The 13,039-nt window shown below is 35.1% G+C and overlaps 1 protein-coding gene across 1 annotated transcript; it reads right to left on the bottom strand.

Annotated features, from left to right (window-relative positions):
* Positions 1-6,033: 6,033 nt before the first annotated feature.
* LOC113229031 (facilitated trehalose transporter Tret1-like) lies at positions 6,034-11,319 on the bottom strand. Its single transcript, XM_026462502.1, has 3 exons — positions 11,162-11,319; positions 8,174-8,297; positions 6,034-6,149 (listed from the first exon to the last, which is right to left on the bottom strand). Exons 1-3 carry the CDS (start codon positions 11,309-11,311, stop codon positions 6,034-6,036), a joined length of 390 nt encoding a protein of 129 aa, XP_026318287.1. The 5' UTR covers positions 11,312-11,319.
* Positions 11,320-13,039: the final 1,720 nt, after the last annotated feature.

Here is a 13,039-nt window from a genome sequence, read left to right as displayed (position 1 = left end):
TGGTTCTATGCGATTTTCGTTCATTCATTCGTATTTGTCTATTAATACTTGATTGTATCGCCTCAATTCTCTTTGCCTTTCATTATAGGAAGAATTTTAAAATTGTCAAAATTAAATACGTAACGCTGAAATTTACTATTGGAAATGAATATTATTTATTACGCTGATCGAAAGGGATATGAAAAACTAACACTGGCGGCGATGATCGCTATAATTTACTGTGATAATACTATTAAAAAATTTTTCAACGAATGCAGTGTTTAAGAAAAGTTATTATTATCTATATGCCTATCAACAAAACAAAGCTTCTATTATTGAAACTACCTAGATTTTAACTTAGAAGTTTAAATTATAACATTCTAGTTGGTCAAAGTCAAATAATTATTTATTCCATTGGTAAAATATTACAGTTGAAAACGCCATTTTATAAGTTACTTTGAATGTAAGTTTTCTACTTAGGAAATGATAATCTTAAGAGGGAGCAGAGGAAAAATTCCTAATCTTCGATTTGATTTTAAAGGGGTATATCCACTTTAAAGTTAAAAATAAAATATTGTATGAGTAACTACACGATATATTCAAGCATAGACATTAATCAGAAACATAAAACAATAAAGTTTCCTCGATAGATAAAAATCACGAAATGACCTCTAATTTTCACATTTTTTCGATTTATCCTCGAAATGCTACAGGTTATTAGGACAAAAATTAGATAGGTAATTAATTATATTTATGCATGATCGACAACTGTCACTACGGATTTTTTTTAATCCCTTTAGTTTTAGAGTTATTCCGATAAAACGAATTTGGTACTTTTAATGCGCAAAATTCAACATCTCCTGTCGCATGTCACGCGAACTTCAGGCATATATTTGTTTCACAAATTTGGGTGGAGCCAACGTCAAAACTTTTTTGACATGAGAGCTCTTAACATATACTCCGGAATCATATTGTAATAAAATCATATACCTACATTTCACCATAAAAGAATCGTTAACTTTAGTGATCCAGTACATACAAACGTAAGCAAACCAGAATCTGTATTTCAGGTGCGATTGGGTAACCACAGTTGTCTGATTTCACTCATCTGCTATGATAGGTTAAATTAATTTTTTTACCAAATCTTCCATGACGTGCGGATCTTGTAGGTCTTTCAACATCTGAAGCAATTGAGTATGATATTCATCATTGATATATTTTGATAAAGATCAAAATTCTCAAATGGTTTCATCGTAATCTTGTAATTTTTTCGCCGATTATTATCTACTCAAGCGCAACTAGGAGAGGTCCTAGTTGCGCTTGAGCGTTGTCAAAATCTGTATTTAATTGAGTGAGGACTCAATTAAATACAGATTTTGACAACACTCAAGACAAGATTCTACAGTTAAATACCGTTTAGAAAACTGTAAAACTAAAACGAATCTCAAGCATTGTTCTAAAATTAAGATGCAAGCTGTCACTTCCTCTGACATATGTAACTCAGGTGAACTCTGATTACAGATTCGACGCTTGAGTAATGTTCTGGAATAAAAACTTCGCTTGAAATCATACTCAAGTTCTGTCTTGAGCATTGAGTAGAGTTCTGGAATACGACCCTAAGTGTGTTATTTGTAGTCATAATTTAAGAAATTTGGTTTCAGCATGAAATCAAACTACACTTGTAACAAGTACAACTTCAACATGCAATTAGTTCCATCGCGCCGCTGCTAGATTGTACTCTGAACCGCGCTATCGTTTTGTTAACTTCAATAGTATAAGTCATTTCATATATTTTGAATTGTTAGTGCTTTCTGAACGGTATTCAAGTATTTGAGAAGATTCCGTCCTATTTCTGCTACTTTAAAGTTTGGCACTGAACTGTGTGCTTTCACGCTATTGAGACATACTGTTGGGTCCATAACCCTGTAAATTTACGCTTTTTCATATTAGAAAACATAAATCTTCTACATTTCTAATAACTAATCAATATTTTGTTGAATCTAGAGTAGCTTTGTGACTTGAAGTAAATTAATTTGCTCTTGGATTAAATATTTCTGTCTTATAACTAAAATACACTTTTGAGACGTTTTTTCACTATTATCAAGTAATTATTCTCTAGCATCTATAGGGAGAGGATCGTTTTGTTGGATTTAATAAATTTGTCTTCATATAAAGAATTTTGTCTTTTTCTAAGTAATCTGTTTTTAACGTGTGTTGATGAAACTAGAAGCTTGTCAACTTTTTATCTTAGAGCTTCGAGCGCACTAGCAGTGCTCCTCCGATCTTTACAATTTCAGGAACACTGCAGCAGTAGGTACAGTAGGTATGTTCATCACAAGATAATCATAAAAAAAGTTGGTTACGCCCTGTACGCATAGTGTATTCTCTAGAAAGTTCTACCCAGGGATCCGTTAAACAAAACAAAACGTGCCGGTGAATAAATAGAAAAGATGTTTTGCAAACAGATTTATTGTGTCAATTGGGTATGACCTCTTTGCGCAGTTACTGGCCTTGGCTCTGAGCTTGGGGCATTATTTTCAATTTGTACAGCAATAATTCGGTTGGTAATTATTGGCTGGTGTCAAATGGCGGGACTCGGGTAGGTCGCCGGTCGATATGTTTGATCTCCTTGATGACTTTGTATTCCTGGTTTGTACGTCGGCTCGATGTTAGAAATCAAAGATCCGACTCTCGTCCGATATCGGAATTCGGACTATTTGTTTCTGTTGACAGCAATCTTTAGGAGAGACCATGTAGGTTTGACAGGGTTTCAGAAATAAACGCTATTTATTGCTCTTCGTTGGGGCGGCCACATATCAAGGATGGCAGAGGGGCGAATGGCAAAGCGCATCTTTAATTCGGAACTCAAGGGGGGCAAGCGAAAGCATGGCGTATAACTCATTAAATATAAAGATGACAATGTCGTTTTTTTAATGTGGCGCATGAAAAAAACGACATTGTCCGTAATGGAGATCTTTTGTGGCAAACAGAACGTCACTGCGGCGATCAGCTACCACTATATTGACGCACATATTTGGTAACACCCTATATATATTATATATCACATATACGTTGCGAAAATTTAATATACTTAGATAATGAATAACAATTAACAGCTTTTCAAAATGTTAACGATCAAATTTCACGTGGAATTTTCTAACTTTTCCAATTAAAAGGTTACGCCGTCATCGCGCAGCGGTAATGTTTTGACAGGAAAATTCAAGAATGTTACTGTGAAGGGGTAAGTAATGGTATGTACCAGCGGCCTACTCATACATATTAAGGGTGAAAAGTAAATGTTTTTTTTTTATGTTATTCCGTTGATCCGCCCGGATTCGAACCGACGTCTTTTAGCATACCGTGTCAGACTCTATACCAACTAAGCAAAAAGAAACAGCGGACCACACGAATTTTTCTATGTGCTTGCGTCGTATCTGTGCAATTGGGTTTTCAACGACTTTTTAGCCGTAGCGCCATTTATGAGAAATCTATGATATTCCGTCAGTTAGATACCTTTGCAGCTACCAGCCCCGGCTAGAGATGTCGCTAGTTATTGTATTGAAATTTTTATTGAATTGATATTCAATTATTTTTATGTGAAATTACTCCACCGGTTTGTTATAATTATTAATACAAAGATCGAACACTCAGAAAAAATTCCTTCGATCCGATTAAAATTCGCATTGATGACGAAATGCGTACGCGATACGTGGCAACCGCTAAGTGTACCGACGTCGGCACAAGCGCTCATACAAGTCTTTCAGTTTTATTATTTATTTTATTTATTTATTACATAAAATTATACAAACTATGTTTAAAAACAATGTAACATAAACTGTAGGTTTTCCCGTACGTCGTTATATTCGTCGGCGGTAGTCTGACTGTGTTAATAGTAAAGCGGGTAGATTTTTGTTTTGCTCATACCTATGTTTCTTTTGTATTAAGTGCGAATGGTTGGTGGTGTGCGTAGTGTGATTCAACTTGAGTGTGAATGAATAGGCTACTTTTTTGTGAGTGGAGTCGGTTAGTACAGTGTGTTCTTTTTTTATTGTGTGTGGGTTAGTATGGTAATTCTATTTACTTTTTTTTTTTAAATAATAATATTATTGTAAGTTATATAAATAATAAATAAGTACTATAAATGCTCATATAATAATAAATAGTGCAATAATCGGATTAGTTTAGCATTTTACATTATATCTGCAGTTTTTGTTATTTATTTGTTTTATTTTTTTTAAACGAAAAATTATATAATTTTTAACTTATTTTTTCAAGATAGTACTCTTTGATCTTGGTTTTTATGTTTTGATGGTTGATTTCCTGTTTTAGAGTAATTGGTAATTCATTAATTAGGTATGGTATTTTGTAAGTAAGTTGATTATAACCGTATTGATTTTGACATCTGGGTAATATAAGCTTCGGTTGTATATTAGTTCTGGCTGGGTTTTTCCTTATTTGCTGTAACTGTAAATCTTTATTGAAGAATTGCTCGACTAACAAGGCATACTTAACTTTTTCATGGATCGGAAGTATTTCACAGAATGTAAACAATTTGGTGAAATCGTCCATATACTTTTGTTTTATTTTATGTGGCACAATTTTTTTAAGTATTCTTAATTGTAAGTCGTATATAAGATCAAGATGAGATTTGAATGTTCGTCCGTAGCTACTGAGACCATATCCTATGATATGACCATATCCTATGACCGTATCCTATGATATCATTTATGAGCATTCGGCACCGCACGAGTGCACACGGCGGGCAACGTTTTTTCACATCTCTGAGCGCGTCCTTAGGTTCTTTTTTCTTCGTAGTGAGTGCCTGGTATCATTAATCAGATTTAGTAGGCTATTATGGCGTAGATATTTCCGATTTTGTATGAGTGTGATGTATTTGTTACCTAGTAACTATTAGTAATCTGTGCTATAAGTAAATTAACCTAATCACTGGTGACAAGCGATACGCCTATTCACGACAATTGAACCGGCCTAGGAGCTTTAAATCACGATATACAGTTGTGTCTAATATTACTGCAAACCATACCATTCTGAAGTGTAGTTACAAAAGTGGTTAATTTAAATATTACTAGTACTTATTTTTAACCAATTTCAAGAAAAGAACAGGTTTCGATTCTGTGACATTTGTGAACCGATTTCGATAGTTTCTATCTTGTTGAAAAATGGGTACCTCAGTAGTAGTAGTTGAAAATATTCCACCTTTAAGAGTGGTATGGCAGCCACTAAGACGTGAATGTCAAACCATCTTCTAGTATTCAGGCACGTCTTAATAGTTGCTACAGTTGGCAAATTAGGGGATAGATCCGGTTTAACGAATTCCACCCACTTTTCGTTAACCGATTTCAATAAAACTTGGCAAATAGATGTAATTAGATAGATGTAATTCCACAAACTTTTCTGGTCGGATTTTTAAATTAATGTACTAAAAAAACATTCTAATTATTTACGCTATATACGACTTCATAAAATATTTTATTCTAACTGTAGTATTTACATTACTTATTATTAATAATAAAATAAAACATATTATGTTAGTATCGTATGAGGAAACGGAAGATCTACTAGAACACTTGCTTTAAACATACAACAAACACACACATACGTTTTAAGATTCAAATTAGAAGTTAAGAATGTTGAAGATTGTTAAAAAAATATTTGTTTTGACGTTGTTTGGAAATGTAAAAATTAAACATTAAAGTGCTTTTATAGCTATGGAAGAGCGGTGGCTCCTGACCGACTTGATAAGCTCAATAGGAGGTACCTATAGGAGGTATTGAAAGAGGACGCGCGGACTATTGATTAGGGGCCTACTTTGTCAGCATTGACAGTCGATGAGGCTGTGTCTTCTCTAAATTCAGCAGTCCTAAAACTATTTGACACTCTTTGTATTACTGAAATAAATACTTTATTTATTATTATTATTTACTATTATTATTTATTTATTTATTTCATTTCTAATTCCCTAAAAAAATATTTTAGTAAAAATTCATATTGTTAAAATGAAATGAAAATAATCTTGAATCCCGGAATTGGTTGTCAAACAGCACTGTTAATATTTTTGTCCGAATCTCGACAATGATCCACCGTTGTTAGCCACGATGGAAACAAAAGGCCCGTCCTGGCCACTGAATTCTTGCCAGCAGACTTGTTCCCTGAACGATATAACTTGGGCTCGTATAAGGCGAGAGTGAATAGGTTTATTTAGGTAGGCATGTTCCATCGTCGACTTCATTGTCACTTTGGATCAGGTGAGATGGAGGTCAAATGCGCGTAAATTTTTTAATAAATAAATAAGATAGCTGATGTCAAACACCGCCGCGTAAATAAGTCTGTAGTTTGCGAGCATGACATGGATAAACCTAGACACTTAATTAAGTTCGACAAACCTCAGATCCTTTCAATGGTAGTCCGTTATCTACCCAGGATCGAGAGGCCACAAATTATTTAAAAAATCTTATTTCAACAGGGAGGATGGTTTCTCTGTACCACCAGTTTGGGATCCAGTATTTCCTCTGATGAAAAATCTCAAGCTGTACTAATTGGCATGTTTAAAAATGATTCTAATTAAATACCATTTTTAATTAATAATAAAAATTTAATAACAATTCATGTTGTAAAAAAGAAAAAAACTGTAAAACAAGTATGTAGCGTAAATTGGAATGTACTTTTGAAAAAAATATATAAATAAAGTATTTAATTAATAACTTATAGTTAACAATAGTTAAAAATGGGGTAGTTTGCATTATCATTAGACAAAACTGGTTGATGACTTTATCACCTCAGTTAAACGTGATTATGGGAACTGTAAAGGGCCCGAAACGTAGATTCGTTCAGAAATCAGAAATTAGAAACATTTATTGTATGAACTGGTAGATTAAGATGTTACATATGTATGCATACATTTGTTTCGCAGTTCTTACCCAAATCGGGCGAACAATGTTTTAAAATTACAGTAATTACAATTCAATTAAGATATACTATAAATTTAAACGTTCAAAAAATAAAATTATATTAAACATGATGCACATTATTAATACAAAGATCGAAACACTTAGAAAAAATTCCTTCGATCCGGCCGGATTCGAACCGACGTCTTCTAGCAAACCGTGTCAGACGCTATGCCAACTAAGCTACCGAAGGAACCATCGGACCTCACGAATTTTTCCATGTGCTTGTTGTGGTATCTTTGTATTTGGTTTTTCAACAACTTTTTAGCCGTAGCGCCATCTATGAGAAATTTATGAAAGTATTTCATCACCTAGCTAGATACCTTTACAGCTACCACCCCGGCTAGGAATGTCGTTTTTTTGTTGAATTGATATTCAATTACTTTTTATGTGAAATTACTTCACTAGTTTGTTATAATTATTAATACAAATATCAAACACCGAACCGACTTCTGCTAGCAAACCATGGTAAACGCTATGCTAGCTAAGTCTCGGAACGAACCGTGAACGAACATTTTTCTAAGTATTCGATCTTTGTATTAATAATTATAACAAACTAGTGGAGTAATTTCACATAAAAAATAATTGAATATCAACTCAACAAAAAAGAATTTAAAAATGCACATTTGTCAAATATTTGATGTCACTTTATAAAATTCACTTAAATTATAGAAGCCATTGTCAATTAACAAAGATTTTTAGTAAATAATTATTAAATAATTAAATTTAGAAATAATGAGCTTTTAGCAAATTAATGTGTAATAATTTTAGTTCTTCGAGTAAACTAGTAATGCCATCTATGGGATGTTAGTGCAATTTCTTCAAAATTAAGTGAGCCTTGAATTGATTACCATTTAGATGTTTAATATCAATCGGGATTCTGTTATAAATTTTGATTGCCGTTACATAAGTGCTGTTGTCAAAGATCGTGCTTTTTATTATTTATTTATTTATTTGCATATACACGTTACATTCAAAATGTTACATTATAAATATTACAGGGAGGACAAGACGGTCCTTGTTGGATATTTTGGTAAAAAAACTGCGATTACGTACAAAGTGGCATATTTCTAAAATGTATATTCCTGCTAACGTCAGGAAACCTTTTTTTCTTTGTTTGTTCGTTTGAAAATACAAATACACGCGATTTGGCTGCGAAAAAAAAAATAGTTCCATTTCCATGTGTAACAATAGCGAAAACCTAAGAACTCGAAAAACAAGGTACTTACACAGTAATCTCGGTGAAAATTTTGGTTCAATAGTCTGCTCTCCAACAAGCCTGTCCACTTCTTCTGTGATCGCTTTGTCATCTTCTGGAAGGGAGCGGAGCCAGGCCAGAACTTTTGTTGTTTCCTAAAATCAGACATCTGATAATGTCGTTTTTAAGAAATTGTACCCTCTGTTTAATAAAGCAACATGTCCGATATACATTCGCTGGATTTCTGTCTGTTGCCCTTTGCATTTAGTGCAGATTGGACGCACTAAAATCGACTTGCAAGTATGCAGAGTGGATCTTAAATGCTTGAGGCTGATTACTTTAGTTAAAGGAAAAATATTTTATTTTAATTTTTCTTTGTATTTGTCCCTTTTGTATAAGCAATTGTCTAGACGTGGAAATTCGTTGTTAGGCGCATTTTTCTAAAATAATAATATCAAGTGATGACGAACAAGTTGTGCGCCTGATGGTATCTATATCGCAAAGGTCTGAGGGGCAGTGGCAGTACTGCGCTCGTCACCCTGAGACGTAAGTTGACAAGTCCCATGTGCTTGCAATTGCACCGGCACTCGTACCCTTCAAAACCGGTACACAGTAATGCTGACATTACTGCTTGGCGGCAGAAATAGGTAAGGTGGCAATACTTCCGCGGACGAACTCTTCGCTACTATTGCGCATTTTGAAATCCAAAGATTGTCAAGCTATGTATTAAATAATTATGCAGTTTCTGGAATTACACCTATTGGCTATTTATATGTATTTACTGAAACAGTTTTTTTTTAAATCGATTAATGGAAAGTAGGTGAAATCCAATAAACCGGATTCCTCCCCTTAGAGGTGAAATTTTCTCTAAATTTGCATAGGACCACTACTGAGGTACCCCTTTTCTAGCCAAAGAGAATCATCGAAATCGGTTCTCAAATGTCGGCGTAATGACATATAATACAAAATAAAAGAAAAATACAGTCTAATTGAGAATCTCCTCTTTTTTAAAGTCAGTTAAAAATAGTTGTACTGTTCACCCACATATATTTACGAGGAAAACAAAAAAAATCTTTGTTCTGAAATTGGAAAGACGGTTTGGAAATGGCACAAAGTGGCTGGAACAGCTTGTTTTTTTTCTTCCAAGGAGTTTTAAAATACCAATAAGATAAGATGTAATCTAGAGACAAATAAACAGATTGGATATTCGATATTTTATTGACTATGGTCACGTTTTTGATGATGATGAAAATTATATTATTCTAGGAATAACTTTAGTAAGTAAACAAAATTATTATTTCGAATTTTGTTTACGTTGTGCCTAGATTGCTTTTAGGAATCTATTTATTTGAAACAAGTTGTATGGTTCGGGAGTTTATTTTCTTATAATAAAATGTGATGGAACGAACAAATCACAGCATTATGCCCGCCAACTGACGGGACGGCAATGCAGGGGATCTCCACATGCAAGCGCACACTGACTGCAATTATGTCGCATCCATAAACATGCCGCGGCATCCTTTAAGCGTGCCGAAGCATCCCTAAAGGCCCATTTAGATGGAGAGAGTTTCTCGCACGCTTCGTGACGAAAACTCGTAGGCGATTATCGTAAGCAATAATCGCCATAAGATTATCGTATCATAATGTTTACATTCAGGCAAGAACTAAAATCTCGCCTACGATTATGTCATACGAGATTCGCAAGCAACTTAATCGCCTCCTCGACTGTTTATACGGAGAAATATGTAGTAAGGAGATTCTTGCTTACGAGTTTTCGACTTGTCTAAACACGATCGCGTATGACATTTTTTCAAGTTCATACGATTATCGTACAAATCGGTTCGAATCGTTTTGAGTGCGAGAATCGCCATTCGAGTTCAGTGATTACTGCGGTATTGACTATGGACATATCGAAATGACGCAAAAATAATTCAAATTTGGAACTGCTGATAATATTAAGTTCATTGCATTGTAGAGAAATATACATTTTTTTCAAATTTTATAACATTTCTTAATCCAAAATTTTTTTCTTTCTCGTTTCATTAATTCTTGTCTTAGAAAAGCAGTGATAATCAAAACACCCTCGCGCACTGCACTCGTGGTAGAAACGGCTAGCACAGAAACTCGAAATACGATTTTTGCTTTCGAGTTGTGTTTACACGGAGACGTTCAATATTGAAAGGCGAGGCGATTATCGCACACGTAGAATAATAGCGAATGTTTAGACGAGGAAAGTTTTTTATATTCTTTCGATTATCGTACCTTCGAGACGAGAAACTCTCTCCATCTAAATGGGCCTTAAGGCTACCGGCTCGGCATCCCTAAGCATCCGCAGCTTTATTTTGCAGCTATCATTATCATTGCAATTGTCACAATGCCATAATCTTAAAGTATATTACTATTCGACATTTAAAAATTCCTTGCCGTCCTGTCCCGTCAGTAGTCGGCTTAACACAAAAATCGGAGGCGCATTAGTACTGCACACGTCACCATGAGACATAAAATTGACAAGTCCTATGTGTTTGCAGTTTCAGTAGCAACTGACTGCCACCATATGTACTCGTATTTCTGCAGCCAAACAGTAATATGAATAGCGTCGAGATGATCAAATCGTCCACGTGGTATTGCAGTGCTACTAAGGCTGCTGACCGATTGACTGCAAGTTTGCTGTTAATGCGTGAAATCGTAATCAACTTCATGCAGCTTAGACCTCGCCTGCTTGAAGCTGATAACGACTTCACGCAGCCGAGATTGCCTGCATGCTGTTAATGCGTGGAATCGTTATCAACGTCATGCAGTCGCGATCTCGGTTGCGTGAAGTTGATTATGACTTCACACATTAACTGCAAACATTCAGTCAATCCGATAACAGCCTTATAGCTTTAAATCTCAAAGGTCTGAGTACACCCTGAGGTAAACAGTTTTCAGTTCCATGTGTCTGTAGTTGACAATGGATCATGATGACGATAATGGCCTCAAAGAAAGGGAGCAGATTAGAAAATATATTATGAAGACTTGCCTCATTTTTTCCGCACTTGATCAAGTAACTCGGTGTCTCGGGCAACCTGAGCAGAATGCAAAAGTGCACCAGCGGCACTGCCAGCATGATCCACAGCGCTGTGCGGAACGGCAGCAAGTCTCCAAGGATGAACACGAACAGATTACCCATTGTCTGTTAACAAAGATTTTTTTTATTTGAAATTTCATGCAATGAAAATAAATACAGTTTACCATACAAAATATTTGATCAGCTGCTCTCCTTATGATAACTAACGTAATCGACATTTTTAGATACATATCTGAAACCAGCGAAACAAGATCTACAAGCGGTTCTTTTTAAATCTTATTTAGTTTCTGTTTAATAATACAAAGATCGAACACTAACTAGAAATTCTTTCGATCCGGCTGGATTCGTTAAAAACCACAAACAAAGCTCTGCAACAAGCATATAGAAAAATACGTAAGGTCCGGTAGTTCGTTCCGTGGCTTAGTTGGCATAGCGTCTGTCGCGGATTGCTGGAAGATGTTGGTTCGAATCCAGCTGGATCGAATGAATTTTTCTTAGTGTTCTATTTTTTTATAACATCAAGTGACGGGATGAACAAGTTTGATGGTAAGCTACACGCCTGTCCGTAACAGTTACAGTGCCACTAAGTGATTTAAATTGCAAAGGTCTGAGGTGCACTACCACTGCGCTCGTTCACCCTGAGATATAAGTTGACAAGTCCAAGTGCCTGTAATTTCACTAGCACCTTACCATTTAAGACCGGAACACAGTAATGCTGACATTACTGCTTGGTGGCAGAAATAGGTAAGGTACAAGAAGCTCTACTGGTATTAAAAACTGTTCGATCTTTGTATTAATAAGTATTACAAACTGGTGGAGTAATTTCACAAAAATAATTGAATATCATGGTGGTCAAACATCGTTATATTCAATAAACTTAAAAATTTCAGTTGTATTGTTAAGCAAAATCAGAGTAGACATTCTTTTAGGCGACAATAAAACTTTAGGTGCATATATTACGAAAGTTCTCGAAATACAAATGCGTTAGTTATGACAAGCACTGCTTAGTGTTTGTGTGTTTTATGGAAAAAATTAAGAAAAAAATCACGAATATATTTAACTCAGATTCATATAAAATTGGAAATGAAAGTATTTTACGGATCTAAATTGCGTAGGAGCGTAGCTTCGATTTCTGCCGCCCGGGGCCAGTCTTAAATTTGCTGCCCCTTCTATATCCACGATTAGATAGGTAAAACGTTTATTCTGTGGCTTTTCTATTGCGCACTGGCCACCTTCCCTTAAATAAGTTCCACCATCTAATAAAAAGACGGCATCCCCACTATGTCAATTCTGTAACAAACTTGAAGATATGCTACATTCAATGGAGTATGCCCATTATGTGGCTCTAAGTAGCCGATTTCAATTAGGGGAGTTAAACGTTGTGTTGGGTGACCCGTTGGCGAAGAGGACTAAAACTCTATACTCATATGTGAGGTCTTGTCATACTCACCGAAGCATCCGTGCCCGGTGAGTATCTGTGTTGTGATCATATCCAGTTTGAGCTGTTAAACTGACGTGACCACTTGTAAACAAAGAAACCACCATATCCGCTCACGCGATGCGCTCCTCCTGCCGCAAAATGGCGGCTATTTGGTTTCGCAAATTAGAAAAGCATTCAGTTTAAATACAAGTTTTTATAAATAAAAATTATTATTCTGCATTGCTAAATAAATACCCTCCGTACTACCGTACTCCGTACTCCGTACACCGCAAATCTTGCACTTTAAAAGCACTAATGAAATTTTTGGTGTACTTGGATAAATATGATAATATTCCGTTTGAGTGGTTCTAACGTTTACCATGAAATTACTCCTTAAAGTATAGTTTATA

Source organism: Hyposmocoma kahamanoa, unplaced genomic scaffold (genome assembly GCF_003589595.1).
Source record: "Hyposmocoma kahamanoa isolate Upper Pololo Valley unplaced genomic scaffold, ASM358959v1 270, whole genome shotgun sequence".
NCBI classification, from domain to species: Eukaryota; Metazoa; Arthropoda; class Insecta; order Lepidoptera; family Cosmopterigidae; genus Hyposmocoma; species Hyposmocoma kahamanoa.
Note: the sequence above shows the minus strand (reverse complement) of the source record. Positions and strands in the feature narration are given on the sequence as shown.